Here is a 23,614-nt window from a genome sequence, read left to right as displayed (position 1 = left end):
AACAATGACAACTACCACCAAAAAATAGCCAGGTGTTGTGGCAGGTACTTGTAGTCCCAGCTACTTGGAAGGCTGAGGCAAGACAATTGCTTAAGCCCAAGAGTTTGAGGTTGCTATGAGCTGTGATGCTACGGCACTCTACCAAGGACAACATAGTGAGACTCTATCTAAAAAAAAAAAAAGAATTATTTTAGGATTAGTCTGTCATTTACTTTGGTGTATGCTATATTCTTTACAGTGCCAGGAGGACTATCTGAGAAAGGAAGGAATGATTTGAACAATGTAAATAGCTAACTGAATAGTGTCTTGAGGACATATTTTTGATAACTGATTGCACTTACCATTTCCATCCATAAAAGTGTAGTTTTTATTTATCTTCAATTACAGGTACAGGAACCTTAAAGATAGATTTTGTTGGAGAGCTGAATGACAAAATGAAAGGTTTCTATAGAAGTAAATATACTACGCCCTCTGGAGAAGTCCGCTATGCTGCTGTAACACAGTTTGAGGTATGGGTTAGTCTCTAAAATATTATGATTCTTCAATTAGGCATTTTGGCAAAGCTTTATTATTTGGGTGATTATTTGAGGTTAGATGCTATATTTACATATGCAGTTTTAGAATTTGTATTTTATATTCAGCCATTATCTCCACGGACTTAAGGGAATAAAGGGTTACATATAGATAGCAGGTGTGAAAAACATGTATACACATTTTTTTTTTTTTTTTTTGTAGAGACAGAGTCTCACTGTACCGCCCTCGGTAGAGTGCCGTGGCGTCACACAGCTCACAGCAACCTCTAACTCTTGGGCTTACGCGATTCTCTTGCCTCAGCCTCCCAAGTAGCTGGGACTACAGGCGCCCGCCACAACGCCTGGCTATTTTTTTGTTGCAGTTTGGCCGGGGCTGGGTTTGAACCCGCCACCCTCGGCATATGGGGCTGGCGCCCTACTCACTGAGCCACAGGCGCCGCCCATGTATACACATTTTTAAGAAAGGAAAGAAACTATTGGCTCGGCGCCTGTAGCTCAAGTGGCTAAGGTGCCAGCCACATACACCAGAGCTGGCGGGTTCGAATCCAGCCCGGGCCTGCCAAACAACAATGACACTACAACCAAAAAATGGCTGAGTGTTGTGGTGGGCACCTGTAGTCACAGCTACTTGGGAGGCTGAGGCAAGACAATTGCTTAAGCCTAGGAGTTGGAGGTTGCTGTGAGCTGTGATGCCACAGCATTCTACCCAGGACAACAGCTTGAGGCTCTGTATCAAAAAAAAAAAAAAAAAAACACCCCAAAACAAATTAATTCCTAATGTTATACAATTACAAGAAATACTCAATGTGACTTGTATTTTTCTTATGAGTATATATGGAGATTATAATTTTAATACAGTTTTTTCCTTTCTTAAAATGTGTATACATTTGGGCGGCGCCTGTGGCTTAGTCGGTAGGGCGCCGGCCCCATATACCGAGGGTGACGGGTTCAAACCCGCCCCGGCCAAACTGCAACCAAAAAATAGCCAGGTGTTGTAGCGGGCGCCTGTAGTCCCAGCTACTTGGGAGGCTGAGGCAAGAGAATCGCTGAAGCCCAGGAGTTGGAGGTTGCTGTGAGCTGTGTGAGGCCACGGCACTCTACCGAGGGCCATAAAGTGAGACTCTGTCTCTACAAAAAAAAAAAAAAAATGTGTATACATTTTTTGGCACTCTCTGAACATATGTGTGACAAAATTTCATTACCTAAATTGCTTTTATACTGTTTGCTTTTCTTAATTAAAATCATCCTATTACTATTTGATACCTTTGGCATTTCCTACAGCATTATTATTTTTTAACATTCTTTTGCTGCTTTGACATTTCCCTTGTTTATCTTACTGTAGTATTTGTGCTTTGATTTTTATTTATCAAGTATTTGTAAGTTATATGTTTTTTTAATTGCTAGTGGTACTTATAAGTTTTAAATAAATATTTCTGTAAATTTCAATATGTCTAATAAAATAATGATATTCATTCCTATGTTTCTATCTATATCCCTAATATTGTTTATTTGGCATAATCCGAATTTTTGAATTCCAATTTATGGTAAATTTTATCTTTTCTTTCTATCTGCCTTCTGTTTTAAAATAACATTTGCCACAGCTATTTAGGCTAACTTCTATGTTTGAAGGACTCTAGTACCTATCTCTATCTATCCCTTTTGAATACTTCATCCTAGAATGGTTCAATGGTGTATTTCTCTAATTTTTTAGAGAGGCATGCGGGTAGTATAACTCTTCAGCTTTGCATACCTGAAAATCTTTCATTTGTGTTTATACATGACCAGTTTTACTAGGTATGTAGATTCCTTGATGGAAAAAATAAAAAGGGAAAAGAGCAACTCCTGATATCCTAAAGGTGTCCTGACACAACTGGCCCGTGTTATTCTCCTATTGGACATAAACATTATCATAAAATACCAACCTCCGACAAGATTTCTCTGAGAACAAGATAAAGCAGGACAAAACAAGGGTACTTAATAATTTTGCCTAAGCATAGATAAAACAAGACCACTGTGTTAACCACAAAATACTAAAGATTTCCATATCTCCATTAAATGATTGACTATTGCTTCTTTACTTATTATTAAATATAATTTTAGACTTGCTCTAATTAGGCCTCTTTTTTTTTTTTGTCAGTTTTGGCCGGGGCTGGGTTTGAACCCGCTACCTCCAGCAAACGGGGCCAGCACGCTACTCCTTTGAGCAACAGGCGCCGCCCATAGGCCTCTTTATAGATAAGATTTATTCAGATACCTACTCAGAGAATTGCTTCATAGAATTTCTGACAGCACCCAATCTCAATCTAGAGTGAATCCTTGCTTCTTAAGATCTGCCCTATAATCACCCAGCCAAATTCCAAATTGGATTCTTTGTTTTGGAATTCCAAATTCCAATTTGGTTCTTTGTTTTATTCTTACTGAGACACCCCATGGTTCCTTATGATGTTGAGTTTTCTCTAGCAGCAAGGAGTAATAAGCCCAACTTGTTCAACCATAACGATTAGTTCAATTGGCTTATAAGTTTTTACTTTAAGAATATAGGGCAGCGCCTGTGGCTCAAAGGGTAGGGCGCCAACCCCATATGCCGGAGGTATGTGGGTTCAAACCCAGCCCTGGCCAAAAACTGCAAAAAAAAAAAAAAAAAAAGTATATAATGTGTTATAAGTCTTACACATCTCATTTTGTCAAGAAAAGGAGTCACCAACTAAAATATTTCTTCTCTTTTTGTAGGTAAGATTTTTTTTCATAGCCTTGTTTTCTTTCTGCTTGTTTGTTTAATTATTTCTTGACACTGAAAATGGAAAATGTTTCACCCCTTTTTATTGATTGTGCCTAGTACTTGATGAACCTCATTGATTTTCAAATTGAGAGCTTTCTTCCATATGGCAAAAGTTTCCTGTATTACATCTTCATTATATCTGTTCTGATTGCATCTTTAAGAACATCAGTTAATAATAGCTTTAGCTCTACTAGCTATTTCTGAAATGTGTCTTTGATTGCTTTTATCACATTATCCTTAGAATGTTTTAGATAATAAATGTTTAGAATGTTTAGAATGTTTTTATAATAAATCTTTGTGGTTTTTTTTTCTCTTCTCTTTTTAGAGACAGGGTCTCACTCTGTCACCCAAGTTAGAGTACAGTGGTGCAAACACAGCTCACTGTAGGCTTGAGGTCCCAGGCTCTAAGAATCCTGCTGCCTCAGCCTCCTAAGTAGCTGGGACTACAGGAGCAGCTTTTTTTTTTATTTTTTATAGAGATAGGGTCTCATGGTGTTGTCAGGCTAGTCTTAAACTCTTGGCCTCTGACCTTGGCCTTTAAAAGTGCTGGGATTTTAGGGGTAAAGCACTGTACCCAGCTCTTAAATCTCATTCATGTTGTTCATTTAATTTCCTCCAGTATGAATTAATTTCTCTACTGCTGCTTATATTTGAATGTTTCTGTGCAGGCTGGGAGCGGTGGCTGACACCTGTAATCCTAGTACTCTAGGCCGAGGATTCTAGGCCTAGTACTCTAGTACTGGAGGCCGAGGCAGGTAGATTGCCCTGAGTTCACAGATTCAAGACCAGCTTGAGCCAGAGCAAGACCCAGTCTCTAAAAATAGTCAGGCATTGTGGCAGGCACCTGTGACCCAGCTACTCTGGAGGCTGAGCTAAGAGAATTGCTTGAGCCTAAGAGTTTGAGGTTGCTGTGAGCTATATCTCAAAAAAAATAAAAATAAATAAATGTCTCTGTGCTATGATTTCTTTCCTTATACTTTCTTTTCTTTTTTTTTTTTTTTTGCAGTTTTTGGCCAGGGCTGGGTTTGAACCCACCATCTCCGGCATATGAGGCCAGCGCCCTACCTTTGAGCCACAGGCGCTGCCCTCTTATACTTTCTTTTCAAATGCCTTCTTTATTTATTCATTGATAGTAGGATTCTCTTTTTTTTTTTTTTTTTGAGACAGAGTCTCAAACTATCACCTTGGATAGAGTGCCCTGGATAGAGTGCTATGGCGTTACAGCTCACAGCAACCTCAAACTCTTGGGCTTAACGATTCTCTTGCCTCAGACTCCCAAGTATCTGGGAGTACAGGCGCCTGCCCCAGTGCCCTGCTATTTTGTTGTTGTTGCAGCTATTATTGTTTTTAGCTGGCCTCTGGCCGGGTTCGATCCACCAGCCTCAGTGTGTGTGGCTGGCGCCCTACCCACTGAGCTATGGGTGCCGCCAAGATTCTTGATTTATTAAACTTTTTTTGAGAATTCAGTCAGCCCTCTAACTTTTTTTTCCTTTTAAAAAAATCTTTTTCAGGCTCTGCGCCCATAGCTCAGTGAGTAGGGCACCAGCCACATACACCAAGGCTAGTGGGTTCGACCCTGGCCCAGGCCTGCTAAACAATGACAACTGCAACCAAAAAATAGCCAGGTGTTGTGGTGGGCATCAGCTACTCAGGAGGCTGGCAAGAAAATTGCTTAAACCCAGGAGTTTGAGATTGCTGTGAGCTGTGATGCCATGACACTCTATCGAGGGCCACATAGTAAAACAATCTCCAAAAAAAAAAAAATAATCTTTTTCAGAAGTATATGCTTAATCTACCTCTATGTATTTTGTTATTTCTTTTTATAATATAAAATCTTGTTATGAGTTCCGTTGTATGATTTCTTCTGTTTGCTAAAGTTTCTTTTATAACTGATGTCTTAGAGAACCACTCAATTTTATTTTACTTTAATAAATTTGCTCTTTAACTTTTAGTGAAAGGATGATCTCTGTAAGTAGGTCAGGTGGTCACACTTTTAGGTGTAGTGTATGGAAATGCCATTAAATGAATGAACTATCTTTTGTTTTTGTTTTTCTTGAGACAGAGCCTCAAGCTGTCGCCCTGGGTAGAGTGCTGTGGCATCACAGCTCAAGCGAATGTCCTGCCTCGGCCTTCCAAGTAGCTGGGACTATAGGCACCTGCCACAACGCCTGGCTATTTTTTTTTTCTTTTTGGTGGCAGCCATCATTGTTGTTTGGCAGGCCCGGGCTGGATTTAAACCCACCAGCTCAGGTGTATGTGGCTGGCGCCTTAGCCGCTTGAGCCACAGGCACTGAGCCATGAATGAACTGTTTTGAACTGATAAAGCATCTGTCTTTATTCCCATTGCTGCCATTCCAGATAAAGAACAAAACACATCAAAGATTGAAAATAGTTTTATTTATTTTTTTTTTTGTGTGTGTTTTTTTTTTTTTTTTTTGGCCAGGGCTGGGTTTGAACCTGCCACCTCCAGCATATGGGACCGGCACCCTACTCCTTGAGCCACAGCGCCACCCAAAAATAGTTTTATTTTTAAAATAAAAACCAGGGAGGCAACCTATCATATTTTCCCAATTCTGAATCCTTATAGCATATTGTTGACTGTTTTATACTCTGTGTTGCAATGATATTTTTGAAGAAGCTATCTGCATGAAATTTTAAATGTTAGAATGTTTTATTAAAAACAAAAGTATAATTGTAAATTACTATAAATATTGTTCAGATCCATAACAAACCTATTTCCTGGATAATTGCTGGTATGTACTCAGCAATTTTTTTCCTTGTACTCAGTGCCAAGCTTGTTACCCAGCACTGAATAGAAAGTAAATACTTGAATGAGCGAATCAATGATAAAAATGGCAGTTGCTTCATGAAATAGCCTGTTAAGTTAATTCCGTGGTATTTATATCTCATATTCTTTTCTTAAGGCTACTGATGCCCGGAGGGCTTTTCCTTGCTGGGATGAACCGGCCATCAAAGCAACTTTTGATATCTCATTGGTTGTTCCTAAAGACAGAGTAGCTTTATCAAACATGGTATGTATGAATTTATAAATCAATTTAAATTTTTAATGAGTTCGAGCGCATTTAGTTTGCTGATTAGATAGGATAACATATGTATATAATAAGAACATAAATATTATTTCTCTTTATTTTCAGTAAGTCTTTTAATTACATGATTTTTGGAGGATTTTCCTCCTCATGGAAGGAATTCCTTCCTAAATATCTATCATCTAATTTTAATTAGGGAATATAAATAAATGACAAGTTGTATTACCTGAAGAGAAAAAGGTTTTGACTTTTTTTTTTTTTTTTTTTTTGAGACAGAGTCCCACTATGTTGCCCTTGGTAGAGTGCCATGGTGTCATAGCTCACAACAACCTCCAACTCCTGGGCTTAAGCGATTCTCTTGCCTCAGCCTCCCAAGTAGCTGGGACTACAGGCGCCCACCACATTGCCTGGCTACTTTTGTTGTTGTTGTTGTTGTAGTTGTCATTGTTCAGCAGGCACAGGCTGGGATTGAACCCACTAGCCCCGGTACATGTGGCCAGCACCTTAACCACTGAGCTATGGGCACTGGGCTGGTTTTGACTGTCAAAAGATAACCTTACAGAAAGAAGTTTATTTAGATTTTTGGCGAATTGTATTTTTGGAATATGCTCTTTTCAGTAATGCCATTGATCTCATTCATAAATAGAGTAAACATTCACCACTTGAAGTTAAGTGGTTAAGACATAGAGAAAGAGTGGTTACATTCTGGGAAACTTAGAAAAGCCTATTGCACATCAGAATAACTAGCTTTTATCTACTTATTGGTAGAAAGAATTCCATGAGCAAAATATTGTTCTCTTCTCAAATATTCCTAGAGAAGAGGCTAATATATTAGTGAAATATTCATTTGCATTTTAATATGAATGAATTTATCAGGTCTGTTCTTGAATAAGTCTTCCTTGGGAGAAAGAATAGCGAGAGCTTGAGGAAACTGACGGCCTGAATAGGAAAAAGAGGGAGAACACCAAAGGGAAATTAGGGATTCTAAAGGTAAAGTGGAAATTTCTTCACAGATTTGCATAGAGCCAGCCTTGGTGCAGAAAATGCTCTAGATCTAGAAATTTATACTCTATGAAATGGGAGAGCGCACATTTTACTTTTTATTTTATTTATTTATTTTTTGTTTTTTCGAGACTGAGTCTCACCATCTCGCCCTGGGCAGAGTGCTGTGGCATCACAGCTCATAGCAACCTGACACTCCTGAGCTCAAGCAATTCTTCTGCCTCAGCCTCCCGAGTAGCTGAGACCACAGGCACCTGCCACAATGCCCGGCTATTTTTTGGTTGTAGTAGTCATTGTTGTTTGGCAGGCCTGGGTCGGGTTTGAACCTGTCAGTTCTGGTGTATGTGGCTGGTGCTGTAGCCGCTGAGCTACAGGCGCCGAGCCCCACTTTTTATTTTTAATTGTTTTTTCCTATACTTATGTCAATTGGAAAGTATTGAGGTGCTTAAAAACATCCTAGTCCCTGTCATATAATAAGTATTCAAGAAAACTGGATTCCTTTTTTCTCTCTTATAAGTCCTTGGTAGTTTTAATTGTTTAGCCCCCTACTTCTTAGTATTAGTGCTTCCTCTTTCTTTCTTTCTTTCTTTTCTTTCTTTTTTTTAAGATAGAGTCTCACTATGTTGCCCTCGGTAGAGTGCTATGGAGTCATAGCTCACAGCAACCTTAAACTCTTGGGCTCAAGCAATTCTCTTATCTCACCCTCCCAAGTAGCTGGGACTATGGACACCTACCACAATACCTGGCTATTTTTAGAGACAGGGTCTCCCTTTAGTTCTGGCTGGTCTCCAATTTGTGAACTCAGGCAGTCCACCTGCCTCAGCCTCCCAGAGTACTGGAATTACAGGTGTAATTCTTCTTCTTTTTTGAAACAGAGTCTCACTATGTTGACCTTGACAGAGCGCTGTGGTGTCACAGCTCACAGCAACCTCTAAGTCTTTGGCTTCAGCTATTCTCTTGCCTCAGCCTCCCAAGTAGACTACAGGCGTCCGCCACAATGCCCAGATATTTTTTTGTTGCTGTTGCAGTTATCATTGTTGTCTAGCTGGCCCCGGCCAGGTTTGAACCTGCCAGCCTTGGTGTAGGTAGCTGGCATGGTAACCCCTGTGCTACGAGTGCCAAGCCGGATTACTTTTCTTCTTCTTTTTTTTTTTTCAGATTACTTTTCTTCTTAAGAAGAAAGATCTTGACAGTGTAAAAGCATTGAGTGAATTGGGATAGAGAAATAAACCTATGGTTTTTGGCTAGTGTTTACTCTGAGGTATTAATATCAACCTATTTAAATTTCCTTTCTTTCTTTGATTTTTTAAAGAATGTAATTGACCGGAAACCATACCCAGATGATGAAAATTTAGTGGAAGTGAAGTTTGCTCGCACACCTGTTATGTCTACATATCTGGTGGCCTTTGTTGTGGGTGAATATGACTTTGTAGAAACAAGGTCAAAAGATGGTGTGTGTGTCCGTGTTTACACCCCTGTTGGCAAAGCAGAGCAAGGAAAATTTGCGTTAGAGGTAAATGTACTTGAAGAGGATTGTTCCAACAGTCCATAACTCCAGGTTGGGGAATTTACATTTCTGATCAATTATTAGTACAGTTATATATAATTTAATCTGAAAGTTATGCTACTTTGTTTTTATTTTTAATAGAATTTTGGAAAAACCAACCTTGGTGTTGCATTTAACATTTTACAAGATGATGATTAAGAAAATATAAGAATTTACTTATCTAGGGAATGGGTGGGGAAATATGTCATTATGGTTTTTATAGCAAGTTATAAGTGGTTTAAAGTTTGGTCATATTTACAAAGCTTAGAGCTAAGGCAATCTTAGGAGGTAGGGCTCCCCAAGTTTTGTTTCTAGTAATTTGAGATACTTTGGCTTGCAACAGGATTCCTTTGTGGATTTCAGTATGAATTACAATAAAATATTTATTAGATGGTTCTTTTGTTTATACTTTTATAGGTTGCTGCTAAAACCTTGCCTTTTTATAAGGACTACTTCAATGTTCCTTATCCTCTACCTAAAATTGATCTCATTGCTATTGCAGACTTTGCAGCTGGTAAAGTAAATTTCATTTTATTGCTGAATTGTAATAACTTTTTTTGAATTTTATGATTTTGAAGAAGATGTATGTGTGCATATCAATAAATGTTTATATTTATTTTATGAAGGTGCCATGGAGAACTGGGGCCTTGTTACTTACAGGTATGTTAATGATGCATTACCCTGCCTTATCTTTTCATTCATTGATTTCATAAGGGTTTCATACCTAATCACAGTTGAAGAGCTTCTGCTTTATAATCTGGTGTAAATTTTTCTACTTTCTCTTGCTTCCTGTGCACATTTCAAGAATGTAGATGGATCCCTCCCTGCCCCTGGTGCTACTATCTGAGGGTGTGAGATTTTAAAGTGAGCATCTGGTATTAGTAGCATTTTTAGATATGTTCTTGGCTGAGTTTCTCATTTCAATGCCTTTCCTTCCTCCTAGTAGTTTCATAGTTATTTATCCAGCTTGAAGAACCTTCCCTGATTTCATATCTTCTGGCCAAGTTTTTACACATCTGTCACCACAGTACAAACATGTGGGTTGTATAATTTTTAAAAGCAGAGTCTGTAAACAAATTTTTGCCTTCTACTTTGAATTGCCTTTTCAGATGAGCTAAGTTTTAGACAGCTTGCTCAGTGTTGTTTTGGGAACTGTGGAATGCATCTTCCCTCACCACTGCCCTCATTATGGAAGGGCTGTCTTCTTTCTGTCTGGCACAATAATCCCTAACCCCTTATACGAAGATTTTCCAAAATTTCAGACAGCTGTCCTATCAACAAAATGATAATTAAACTTGTGTCACATCTTGATCTTCTGTTGTATGAATTCTGTTGGAGTAGTCTTTAATCTTCCTGGAACTCTTTTTTATCCTATATATGCTGGGGAATGTTTTCTTGATATTTCTATAGCCTAACTTTGCCATCTCATTTACTATATGAATCTCCCCCACTTACGCCTTCCTGCTTTTACTGTAGTACTTTCATTATTTGAAAAAAAATATGGCTGGGTGTGGTGGCTCACGTGAGTCTGTAATCCTAGCACCTTGGGGGGCCAAGGTTGGTGGATTGCCTGAGCTCATAGGTTGGAGACCAACCTGAGCAAGAGTGAGACCCTGCCTCGAAAAATAGCTGGGTGTTGTGGTGGGCAACTGTAATGCCAGCTACTCAGGAGGCTGAGGCAATAGAATCACTTGAGCCAAGAGTTTGAGGTTGCTGTGAGCTATGACATTACGGCACTCTACTGAGGGTGACAAAGTGAGACTTTGTCTCTAAATAAATAAATAAATAACTTTTTTTTTTTTTAATACAGGGAGACTGCATTGCTTATTGATCCAAAAAACTCCTGTTCGTCATCACGCCAGTGGGTTGCTCTGGTTGTGGGACATGAACTCGCCCATCAATGGTTTGGAAATCTTGTTACTATGGTATTTAATATTTTTAAGTGCTCAAATATATTTGTCATCATCCTACTGCACATTATTCTGGCTACATAGTATTTCAGGTTTGGCTGCAACATTGTGCCAAAAAAATAATTGAGTAATAATTGAAAAATTTATTTTAAAAAGTACACTTTGGACTTGGTGCCTATAGCACAGTGCTTACAGTGCTAGCCACATACACCAAGGCTGGCGAGGTCGAGCTGAGCCCCGGACCAGCTAAAAACAACAATGACAACTGCAACAAAAAAATTGCCAGGCATTGTGGCAGGTGCCTGTAGTCCCAGCTACTTGGGAGGCTGAGGCAAGAGACTCACTTAAGCCAAAGAGTTTGAGGTTACTGTGAGATCTGAAGCCATAGCACTCTACTGAGGGCAACAAAGTGAAACTCTGTCTCAAAAAAAGTGCACTTTGAAAAGCATTTGTCAGAATCTGTGTTGAACAAGAGCATATGGATAGTCCATATTCAACACAAAACACTTCTGAAACTATTCTAGAATTTGCCTGCAAATGGGGGAAGTCAAGATGCTAATTTGGATGAGAAAGATTTCTCTTAGGTAAAAATGAATGAGGCCAAGCATGGTGACTTACACCTGTAATTTCAGCACTTTGGGAGGCCAAGGTGGGAGGATCACTTGAGGCCAGGAGTTCGAGACCAGCCTAAGCAACATAGCAAGACCTTCTTCTCTACAGTTAAAAAAAAGAAACTAGCTGAGCATGGTGGTGCGTGCCTGTAGTCCCAGCTACTCAGGAGGCTGAGGTGGGAGTATCACTTGAGTGCAGGAGTTTGAAGTTGCAGTGACCCATGATTGTGCCACTGCCTGGGGGACAGAGTGAGACTTTGTCTTTAAAAAAATAAAATTATGCAGTGAAATTCCAGGCTAACTATAATTTTGTAAGTTATATTTATTATATAATTCACTAGCTGAAAGTAACATGGTAAATAACAAACTTACCTTTAATTAGATAGAAATGTTTATAGGCGTTAGTTTTTTCATTGCCTAAATGACTAAATTGAAATTTGGTGAAATAAATATAAAAAAACTGCAAAATAGGCCAGGTGAGGTGGCTCACATCTGTAGTCTAAGCACTCTGGGAGGCCAAGGTGGGAGGATCACTTGAGTTCAGGAGTTCGAGACCAGCCTGAGTGTGAGTGAGATCTCATTTCTACTTAAGATAGAAAAACTAGCTGGGCATTGTGGTGGTGGGAACCTGTAATCCCAGCTACTTGGAGGGCTGAGGAAAGAGGATTGCTTGAACCCAGGAATTTGAGGTTGCAGTGAGCTAAGCCAATGCCAGGGCACCCTAGCCTAGGCAACAGAGTGAGACTTTGTCTCAAAAAAAAAAATAGAAAAAATAAGGAGGGAGGGAAGAAAGAAGGAAACTGCAGGGTAAAGGTGTATAAAGTTTCAATTATTCCACTGAATCCTTACACTGTTTACAATAAATTATCTCTGTCTTTTAGTACTTACCTTTCATTCTTACTCTAAAATAAATACTATCCAAGAAAGCCAACTATGTTAGAACTTAGGAGCACAGGGTTTAATAAGTGGACTAGAAGTACCTCTGCAGTGAAAGAAAAAGAGATTCTGGAGCCAACCACATTCCCTGACAGCATTTTTGGCTGCCAAAGAGCAGAACCTGACTGGATATTGGTTGAGTACATATGTCAGAGAAATAAGCAAGAAAGTAAGACATAACAGCAGCTATTACACATCTGAAGAGAGTTTCTCAAGAAAGCTCTTGGCCAGGCTCAGTGGCTCACACCTATAATCCTAGCATTCTGGGAGGCCAAGGCAGGAAGATCTCTTGAGCTCAGGAATTTGGTACCATCCTAAGCAAGAGCCAGACATCTTCTGTACTAAAAATAGAAAAAATTAGCTGGGCACTGTCGAGGGAGCCTGTAGTCCCAGCTACTTGGGAGGCTGAGGCAGGAGAATCAATTGATCCCAGGAGTTTGAGGTTGTTGTAAGCTAGACTGATGCCACAGTACTGAGACTGTCTCCAAAAAGAAAGAAAAAAGTAGCTCTGGAAGATACTTGCTTTGAAGCTGGGTGTTTAAAATTTTATAGGTTGAAAAAAAGTTTGCAATGTAATTTAATGTGAAATTATATGTGTGTTAGTATCTTTATTCAAATATATGAACAAATGATCTTTTCTCCTAATTTAGCAAATTTCTACTTCCTGCCAAAATAATTTTTAGGTTCGGTTTTGAGAGGACTTTATTTTTATTTTGAAACTACCAACAATAAATTTTAGTGGGCATTCTCATTGCTTTTAAACAACTTTTTACTGGATTTATCTAACTATTCTAGTTATTGCATGTTGATTGTTTCACACACATAAACTGAAATTCCAAGGGTTTAGAGATAGATTAGAGAATAACTTTAGCTTTGTACCAGCTTATTTTAGTGGAGGATACTGGTTAAATAGCACAAAACACTTAGACAAATAGCTACTTATCATTTAATAATGAAAAATATTTTACCTTTTTCCCGAATTTCCAAATACCCTTTTGTTTTTCACCATTGACTTAGTTCTTTGTCTTCTATCTTGATTCATATATTTTCTTCTTTTACTAATAGATTTAATTAACTTTTAGATTGAGTTTTTTTTTTTTTTTTTTTGTAGAGACAGAGTCTCACTGTACTGCCCTCGGGTAGAGTGCCGTGGCATCACATGGCTCATAGCAACCTCCAGCTCCTGGGCCCACGCAATTCTCTTGCCTCAGCCTCCCGAGTAGCTGGGACTACAAGCGCCCGCCACAACGCCCGGCTAGAGTTTTTTTTTTTTTTTTTTTTTTTTTTTGAGACAGTCTTACTTTGTTGCCCTTGGTAGAGTGCTGTGGCTCACAGCAACCTCAAACTCTTGGATTGAAGTGATTCTCTTGCCTTAACCTCCCAAGTACCTGGGACTACAGGTGTCCACCACAATGCCTGGCTATTTTTTAGAGACAAGGTCTCACTCTGGCTCAGGCTGATCTTGAACTTGTGAGCTCAAGCAATCTACCTGCCTAGGCCTCCCAGAGTGCTAGGATTACAGGCATGAGCCACTGTGCCTGTGGTTTTGTTTTTTGTTTGTCTGTTTTTAAGAGAAATCTATTACTAAACTAAATTTTATGTGATGATACTTTTTACCTGTGTTTTTGCCCATTTTTATCTGTTCTCTTTTCTGTTCCATATACAGGCTTATTTTCCTCCCTTTTTTTCCAACTTGTTTTTTTAGAGACACAGTATCACCTCGGTAGAGTGCTGTGGTGTCACAGCTCACAGCAACCTGCAGCTCTTGGGCATAACCGATTCTTTTGCCTTGGCCTCCCGAGTAGCTGGAACTATAGGCGCCCACCACAACTCCTGGCTATTTATTTTATTTATTTATATTTTTGTTGCAGTTTGGTGGAGGCCAGATTCAAACCCGCCACCCTCAGTATATGGAACCAGCGTTCTACTCACTGAGCCACAGGCGCTGCCCTTTTTTTTTTTTTTTTGAAAGAGATGGGATCTTTCTCTGTTGCCCAAGCAGAGTACAGTTACACAGTCAGAGCTGACTGCAGTCTTGAACTCTCAGGCTCAAGCAGTCCTCCCACCTCAGCCTCCTGAGTAGCTAGGACTACGGGCATGTGCCACCATGCCTGTTTTTAAAATGTTTGTAGGGGAGTGTGTCTTGACATGTTGCCTGAGTTGGTCTCAAACTCCTGACCTCAATCGGTTCTCTTGCCTCAGCCTCCTGAAGTGTTGGTATTACAGGGATAAGCCACCATGCCCTGTCCTTTTCTACCTTTGGTAGTAAAAAGTCACGTAGCAATGTTTTGAAAATGTCCCCCAGGCATAATTCCGATATGGCCAGTTGGACTTTCTTTCTTTCTTTTTTTTTTTTTTTTGTAGAGACAGAGTCTCACTGTACCGCCCTCGGGTAGAGTGCCGTGGCGTCACATGGCTCACAGCAACCTCTTAACTCTTGGGCTTATGCTATTCTCTTGCCTCAGCCTCCCGAGTAGCTGGGACTCCAGGCGCCCGCCACAACGCCCGGCTATTTTATTTTTGTTGCAGTTTGGCGGGGGCTGGGTTTGAACCCGCCACCCTCGGCATATGGGGCCGACGCCCTACTCACTGAGCCACAGGTGCTGCCCAAGTTGGACTTTCTTGACATCTCTTTTAGACTTCTCTTTCTTTTAGAAATGTGAATTCTTTACTAAATATTAAACATTTTGTATTGAATTTTAGTTCATTAAATTATAAATTTTAGAGTATAGTAGAAGGTACATGTGAGTTTTTAAAATTAGCAGAATGATGATTGTTTTGTTTTCTTTATGTTTCTTTCCATCTTTTGTTTTTAGGAATGGTGGACTCATCTTTGGTTAAATGAAGGTTTCGCATCCTGGATTGAATATCTATGTGTAGACCACTGCTTCCCAGAATATGATATCTGGACTCAGTTTGTTTCTGCTGATTATACCCGTGCCCAAGAGCTTGACGCCTTAGATAACAGCCATCCTATTGAAGTGAGCCTTACTTTCCAACCGTTGGCCCATGACAGATACTTAGGACTCTGAAAAGAGGAGAAAATTGCATAGATGATTTTACTTGTTTTTATAGTTATCTTTCCAGTATCGAAATGCTAACAAGGCTTAGTTCTAATTAACATTTCTTTTTAAGGTAGGCTGTAAAAAAATTGGTCTTTGTAGAGGCAGGTGCTGTGTACCTGTAAGTATTCATTAAATATGTTTTTACTGAAATAGTATGGAAGAATCCCTTTCTGTTGGGTAACACTGTGGTTCCATTGTTAGTTTCAAGGAAAATTCTGCACATATTTTATTATTGTCATGACCTGTTTTTGCACATATCTGAATTCTCTTGGTTTAGCTTATTCTTACCTCTGTTTATGTGTATAAATTTTGGGTCCAAAAAACTATAGAGTAGTTATAATCCTACTTTGACATATTTAGCTAGGGTCCCATATAATTGTAAGTCATTACTACTAGTGCAGGATATCAAATATTTTTCATCTCTCCATTCCTTCCTCACCTCCCTCCAATTCTCTGAAGAATAAAAGAGATGGTGACTTGCCTCCTAGCAGGACAAATTCAAGACTAGAACCCAAGCTCTGAGAGATACAGGGATCATGTTATATATTCCACTTTGTTAGGATTAACAATTACATTCTTTTGAGGATCTTTAGTATGTATTATGAGTGAGTTAAAGGCAGAGAAGTATAAGTTAGAAGGGTTTTCCTAGAAAGCTTTTTATGTAATTCAGTATTCCAGGGTATCTGCTTCCTGTCATAACCCTGAATCACACTGTCTGCCAGGTCAGTGTGGGCCATCCATCTGAGGTTGATGAGATATTTGATGCTATATCGTATAGCAAAGGTGCATCTGTCATCCGAATGCTACATGACTACATTGGGGATAAGGTAAAAAGTAATTTTAAAAAACCTTCCATTCTTTTATGGTGAAATCAGAGTTTTGCATGAAAAAGTGTAAATGATTTTATTTGGATTATATTTCTAGATAATTTTTGGCTTATTTTTATTCCTTTTTTTCACTAATTTTTTTATTGATTACATACTAAAATATTGTGGGTATATTAGATTGAATAAAAGACAGTATTAAAATTAATTTTACCTGTTTTGCTTTTTTTTTTTTTCAAAAATAGACATGTATTCAGTAGTATTTCTGTTTTTTTCTTTATTCCTTTTAATGACAAAAAAGAATGGGAACTGAAGTTCTTTTTTTTTATTATTATTAAATCATAGCTGTGTACATTAGTGCAATCAAGGGTTACAATGTGCTGGTTTCATATACAATCTGAAATATTCTCATCAAACTGTTTAATATAGCCTTCATGGCTGAAGTCTTTTTAATTGACTATTGACCGCTTGGTGTCTTAGATGTACAAGTATATTTGGGGATAAATTGTGTCAGGTGCCTGTGGGAGGATGGTATAAAACTTAAAAACAAAAGTAAAAGGCAAAGAGTATGTATTCTTGAATAAAAGGCAGTAGGTATCAGAGAGAGATGTGTTTTTCAGCATATCTGATATTTGAGTAAATTTGTTTTTGAGTACTAAGATACAAATTCTGAGATCTGACTCTCCTGGATTTTAAAAAATTTCTCCTTATTTTCTCAGGACTTTAAGAAAGGAATGAACATGTATTTAACCAAGTTCCAACAGAAGAATGCTGCCACAGGTAATCTTTAAGAGTGTGAGATAGAAATGGAGAGAAAATGTTGTCACTCTATCCATGTTAGGACATCTGCTTTTTGTTGTAAATGCTGAACTTTCCATGTAAAGGAAGTAAAGTAGACTTGTTTGAAGCTATGTATAGGTTGAATATCCTTAATCTGAAAATGGAAAATTCAAAATGCTCCAAAATCTGGAACATTTTGAATACTGACATGATGCTCATTGGAGCATTTTGGATTTTTGGATTAAGGGGGTTTAAGCAGTAAGTATAATGCAGACATTTTAAAATCCACAGAAAGTCCAAAATTTGAACCATGCATTTTTAATTAAAGATACTCAAACTGTATTGGATCAATATGTATCATGGCCCATTATCCCTTTAGTCATCTTTCAATATTCTGCTTTCTGTAATTTAATATTTTCCCACTTTAAAGAGTCTGAAGAGTTCATTTACCTTTCTAGAGCTTGACTCTTTTTGATTAGTTGGTTTTGTTTTCTTACGTTGCTCATTGGCCATTAAAACAGCTGCAAATTAACTGTTTGTTTGTTTTTTTTGTTTGTTTTTTTGAGTGAACTGTGGAACTACAGAGCATCAATGAAGTAGAGTCTTAAGATTTTTAGTATATGATGACCTATAATTTATGTATATTGGAGTCAGAGGAAAGAATAAAAGTGGTGGTGCCCATAGCTCAGTGGGTAGGGCGTCGGCCACATATACCCAGGCTGACAGGTTCAAACCCGGCCTAGGCCAGCTAAACAACAATGACAACTGCAACCAAAAAAAAAAAAAATAAATAGCCAGGCATTGTGGTGGGTGCCTGTAGTCCCAGCTACTTGGGAGACTGAGGCAAGAGAATCGCTTAAGGTTACTGTGAGCTGTGAAGCCACAGCATTCTACCCAGGGCAATAGCTTGAGACTCTGTCTCAAAAAAAAGAAAAAAAAAAGAATAAAAGTGGTAGATTTGCTTGAATATGTAAAAGAGCCAGAGTCAGAGTTTTGAGTTCATTAGTGAACAAAACTAGTTTTAAAAAATAAGAAGATAGGCTGGGTTTAGTAGCTCACACCTGTAATCCTAGCACTCTGGGAGGCGGAGGTGGATGGATTGCCTAAATTCACAGGTTCAGGACCAATCTGAGCCAGAGTGAGACCTCATTTCTAAAAAATAGCCTGGCTTTCTGGCAGGTGCCTATAGTCCCAGCTATTCAGGAGGCTGAGACTAGAGGATTGCTTGAGCCTAAGAGTTTGAGGTTGCTGTAAGCTATGACGCCAAAGCACTCTTCCAGGGGCCACAAAGTGAGACTCTGTCTCCAAAAAAAAACAAAATACAAGATTTGGCTGAGCATGGTAGCTCACCTCCGTAATCCTAACATTCTGAGAGGCTGAGATGGGAGGGTTGCTTCAACTCAGGAATTCAAGAACAGCTGGAGCAAAGCCAGGTCCTGTCTCTACTAAAAATCTGGGCACAGTGGCATACCTCTGTGGTCCTGGCTACTCAGGAGGCCGAGGCAGGAAGACTTCTTGAGCCCAGGAGTTTGAGATTGCTGCAAGCTAGGCTGAGGTCAGCACTCTAGCCTGGGCAACAGAGCAAGAGTTTGTCTCAAAACAAAAACTACCACCACCACCAAAAACCCCAAGAAGGTTTGTGATAATATCATTAGTATTTGTAGTAGAATGATAAAGGTTCAGAGAGGCCTAACCATAGGTTGTTCTTCCAGTATTTATGGTCTTTGTAGGGCATTTCTTTGTTCAGGCCATTATGTAATCTTGACTATCACTACTCCCCATTGTAAATTTCCATCTTCATCTGTAAAATGCAGAGGCAGGTCTGTTCCTTAAAGCAAAGCTAGGAAAAAATATACTCTTCCAAGTTTTATTATTATTTTGCATATATATCTGTAAAAATATGTGAAGAAAGAATCTTGTACTTTTAAACCATATTGTATTTATATTATGCGGGCATCAGGGATCTTTTAAAATGTTTATCAGTAGGGGCTGGGCTGGGGCCTGAAGATCTGCATTCCTTTCCTCTTTGTATAAAGATCATTTATTCTGTCTGCTTGGAATGCTCCTTTGCTCCTGAGTGAATCGAATACACTAGTTTATGTGCCACACCGAATAGCAAGGCCTACCATTTGATACTTTTTTTTTCACTTTTTTTTTAATTTATGAAAGACAATTGGCATTTCAAATATATTTTTGTTACCATCCATGGTCTGTATCCTCTCATAGAAGTTCTGTTTATCCTCACTGCCCTTCCCTTAATTAACATCTGCATCATCTCTCTGCTGGAACTTAGCAGTTGTCTACTAATTTGCTACTTCTCAACTTACCTCGATCTCCCCAGTTTCATCTCTTAATACTAAACTGGAATTATTTTTATAAAGTGAATACAGTCATGTGATGCTTAATGGCAGGTGTACATTGTGTTTTTAGGTGATTCTGTCATGGGGCAAATTTCATAGAATGTATTTACATAAACCTAAATAGAATAACCTTCTACATACCTTGGCCATATGGTATAACCTATTGTTTCTAGGCTACAAACCTTTACAGCATATTACTATAGTGAATGCTATAGACATTGTAACACAATGATAAGTGTTTGGTTATCTAAATGTAAAAAAGGTACTGTAACAATACTGCATAAAAGACCAAAAAAAAAGCTACATCTATAGAGAGCACTTACCATGAATAGACCTTGTAGGACTGAAAGTTGCTCTGAGTGAGTCAGTGAGTAGTGGTAAATGAATGTGAAGGCCTCAGATATTACTGTACACTACGGTATGTTTTATAAATGCTGTACTCTTAGTCTATACAAAATTTATAGAAGTATTTTCTCTTTAATAAGTTAACCTGGCTTAGCACCTGTAGCTCAGCAGTTAGGGCGCCAGCCATATACACCAGAGCTGGCAGGTTGGAATCCAGCCTGGGCCTGCCCAACAAAAATAGCTGGGCATTGTGGCAGGTGCCTGAAGTCCTAGCTACTTGGGAGACCGAGGCAAGAGAATCTCTTAAGCCCAAGAGTTGGAGGTTGCTGTGAGCTGTGATGCCATGGCACTCTACCAAGGGAGATGTAATGAGACTGTCTCAGAAAAATAATAAGTTAACCTTAGCTTACTTTAACTTTTTTTTTTAAGTGACAGTCTCACTTTGTCACCCTGTGTAGAGTGCTGTGATGTCACAATTCACAGCAACCTCCAGCTCTTGGGCTTAGGGATTCTCTTGCCTCAGTCTCCCAAGTAGCTGGGCCTACAGGCGCCTGCCACAACGCCTGGCTATTTTTTTTTTTTTTAATTTTTTTTTTTATGTGGCCCACAGGCCGCGGTTTTTTTTTTTTTTTTTTGTAGAGACAGAGTCTCACTTTATAGCCCTCAGTAGAGTGCCGTGGCCTCACACAGCTCACAGCAACCTCCAACTCCTGGGCTTAAGCGATTCTTTTGCCTCAGCCTCCTGAGTAGCTGGGACTACAGGCGCCCGCCACAACGCCCGGCTATTTTTTGGTTGCAGTTTGGCCAGGGCTGGGTTTGAACCCGCTACCCTCGGTATATGGGGCCGGCACCTTACGGACTGAGCCACAGGTGCCGCCCTACGCCTGGCTATTTTTTTTGTTGCAGTTTGGCCAGGGGCCGTGTTTGAACCCGCCACCCTCAGTGTGTGGGGCTGGCGCCCTACTCACTGAGCCATAGGCACTGCCCTACTTTAACTTTTTTACTTTATGAATTTTTAATTTTTTTAAGTTTGATTCTTAACCCTTAGCTTATTAATACAAATACATTAAACATATTGTAAAACTATACAAAAATATTTTCTTTCTTATTTTTCTTTGTTTCTTTGTACTGGCATCATTATAGCTCACAGCAACCTCAAACTCCTGGGTTCAAGTGATCCTCCCACCTCAGCCTCCCGAGTAGCTGGGACTATAGGTGCCTGCCACAACGCCTGGCTAGTTTTTCTAATTTAAATAGAGGTAGGGGTCTCACTCTTCTCATGAGCTCAAAGGATCCACCTGCCTTGGGCTCTCAGAGTGCTAGGATTACACGTGTGAGCCACCAGGCCCAGCCCTTTTTTTCTTTCTTTTTTTTTTCTTGGAGACAGAGTTTCACTCTGTCACCCTGGCTAGAGTGCAGTGATATTATTATAGCTTACTGCAACTTCAAACTCCTGGGCTTAAGCAATCTTCCTGCCTACGCTTCTCTAGTAGCTGGAACTACAGGTGTGTGCCAGCACACCTGATCGGTTTTTTTCTGTTTATTTTGTAGAGATAGGGTCTCATTATGTTGCTCTGGTTGGTCTCAAACTCTAACCCTCAAGTGATTCTTCTACCTCAGCCTCTCAAACTCTAGAATTTCTGGTGTGAACCACCATATCCAGCCTATTTTCTTTCTTTTTATCCTTGTTCTATAAGATTTTTTTCTATTTTAAAAATGTTTTAATTTATTTTTACTTTTTAAACTTTTTTGTTAAAAATCTCAGAAGCACACACATCCACCTAGGACTAGAGAGAGACAAGATCATCGTGATCACTGTCTTCCACCTCCACATCTTATCCCTGAGGAGTCTTTAGGGGCAATACCATTCATGGAGCTGTCATCTCCTATGATAACAGTGCTTTCCAGAATACCTACTAAAAGACTTGCCTGAGGCTATTTTACAATTAACTTTTTTTGTTAATAAGTAGGAGTACACTCTAATGATAAGGGTAAGGTGCTGTGGCTGAGGTTATATCCTAGGATTTGGGGAGGCTGAGGCAGGAAGATCGCTTAATCCCAGGAGACCAGCCTCTACGTATCTCTATAAAAAATTTAAAAACCAAAAATTAGCAAGATGTAGTTGTGTGTCCCTATAGTCCCACCTACTCAGGAAGCTGAAGCAGGAAGATTCCTTGAGCCCAGGAGTTAGAGGCTGTAGTATGATGACATAACTGCACTCCAGCCTGGGCAAGAAAAAAATAATAATAAAATAAAATAATAAAGTAAATTTGAGAAAAAAGTATGGTTAGTAAATACTTCCACCAGTAAGATAGCCATTTATTTTCATTGTCAATTATTATGTACTCTGTACATAATTATATGTGCTGTACTTTCATATAACTGGCAGTACAGCAGTTTTATTTATATTGACTTTGCCACAAACATGTGAGTAATACATGTGCTGTGAGACATTATGACAGCTTCAGTGTCACTAGGCAATAGGAATCTTTCAGTTCCATTATAATCTCATGGGATCACGTCATATATGTAGTCTTGACCAAAACATCATTATGTAGCACATGACTGTATCTAATTGTGTTACCCTACTGATTAAAAATATTTGAGAGACTACATTGCCTCTTCGATAAAGTCTGTTTCTTTGTAAGCTGTGTGGTCTTGAAAAATTCAGTTCCGACCTACTTTTTTAGCTTCATCTCCTTGTTACTGCCACTCACATAACCTCTGTTCTTCAGCTTATTGAATATATTGCTATTATTGCTAATTTCTGTCTTATTCTTTCCTATTTGTACATAGGTCATTTATTCTGTCTGCTTGGAATGCCCCTTTTCTCCTTGTCTGTCTAATCATGTAGAGCAAAAGTCACCTATTGAAAAGCTTTTCTGTAGTCCCAGCGGCTTGGGAGGCTGAGGCAAGAGAATCGCGTAAGCCCAAGAGTTAGAGGTTGCTGTGAGCCATGTGACGCCACGGCACTCTACCGAGGGCGGTACAGTGAGACTCTGTCTCTACAAAAAAAAAAAAAAAAAAAAGAAAAGCTTTTATTTTCTTTGGATATTTCTTTTTGTGCCTTTAATCCATGCATGCCATCATTATAGTACATATTATAATGTATTACTACTTAGCATCAGTTAATTGAATGGGTGTAGTGGTTTTAAGTTTGTCAGTAATTATTTAGTAGTGCTCTTGAACATGTTTCTGTTTCTTTGTTTCCCTTTCTTTTTGTTTGAACTTAATCTGTTTTTTTGTTTATTATAGTTTGTAATTCTTCCTAGAAATAGTGATTAAGTATATCTTAGAGTAAAAGACAAGTTTTTATAACAGAATTTACTAAGTTGCGGTAAGGAGGAATAATGGGAATTTGGCCCACTATTTCTTTTCTGAACCTGAAAGAAACTAAAGAATTGGTCACCTTTGTGGTGTCAAGAGTTAACCTCTGGTTTGTTTAGGAAAATAAAATGTAAAGATTTTAGATTATCTCATAATTTGTGTTTATCTTCTAGAGGATCTCTGGGAAAGTTTAGAAAATGCTAGTGGTAAGCCTATAGCAGCAGTGATGAATACCTGGACCAAACAAATGGGATTCCCTCTCATTTATGTGGAAGCTGAACAGGTAAACTTACATTAAGTCTTTTCATTTTTCTGTTAATACTTAATGAAATCCAGTACAATGTTATTAGATTTGCTTTTCTGTACTTCAAGGGTTCTAGTGACATTTAAAGCAACCCATTATTCTTTTCTCAGTGACTATGCCCCTATATCATTAGAATTATACATATTTAAGGCTTTTAACATTAAAAAATTAGCGTTGGGCTGGGCACAGTGTTATAGCCTATAATTCTAGCACTCTGGGAGGCCGAGGCAAGTGAATTGTTTGAA

At 38.9% G+C, this 23,614-nt stretch overlaps 1 protein-coding gene across 2 annotated transcripts in view; it reads left to right on the top strand.

Annotated features, from left to right (window-relative positions):
- The window catches only part of NPEPPS (aminopeptidase puromycin sensitive), a 135,749-nt gene that overhangs the window by 78,082 nt on the left and 34,053 nt on the right, over window positions 1-23,614 (top strand). For both annotated transcript variants that reach the window (XM_053568482.1, XM_053568481.1), the window contains 10 exons: window positions 388-509; window positions 6,237-6,344; window positions 8,674-8,874; window positions 9,325-9,421; window positions 9,534-9,567; window positions 10,718-10,832; window positions 15,181-15,345; window positions 16,152-16,256; window positions 16,973-17,033; window positions 23,239-23,348. In XM_053568482.1, the coding sequence (XP_053424457.1) occupies window positions 388-509; window positions 6,237-6,344; window positions 8,674-8,874; window positions 9,325-9,421; window positions 9,534-9,567; window positions 10,718-10,832; window positions 15,181-15,345; window positions 16,152-16,256; window positions 16,973-17,033; window positions 23,239-23,348 (1,118 nt within the window). The remainder of the gene's footprint in view (window positions 1-387; window positions 510-6,236; window positions 6,345-8,673; window positions 8,875-9,324; window positions 9,422-9,533; window positions 9,568-10,717; window positions 10,833-15,180; window positions 15,346-16,151; window positions 16,257-16,972; window positions 17,034-23,238; window positions 23,349-23,614) is intronic.

Source organism: Nycticebus coucang, chromosome 18 (assembly GCF_027406575.1).
Source record: "Nycticebus coucang isolate mNycCou1 chromosome 18, mNycCou1.pri, whole genome shotgun sequence".
NCBI lineage: Eukaryota > Metazoa > Chordata > Mammalia > Primates > Lorisidae > Nycticebus > Nycticebus coucang.
Note: the sequence above shows the minus strand (reverse complement) of the source record. Positions and strands in the feature narration are given on the sequence as shown.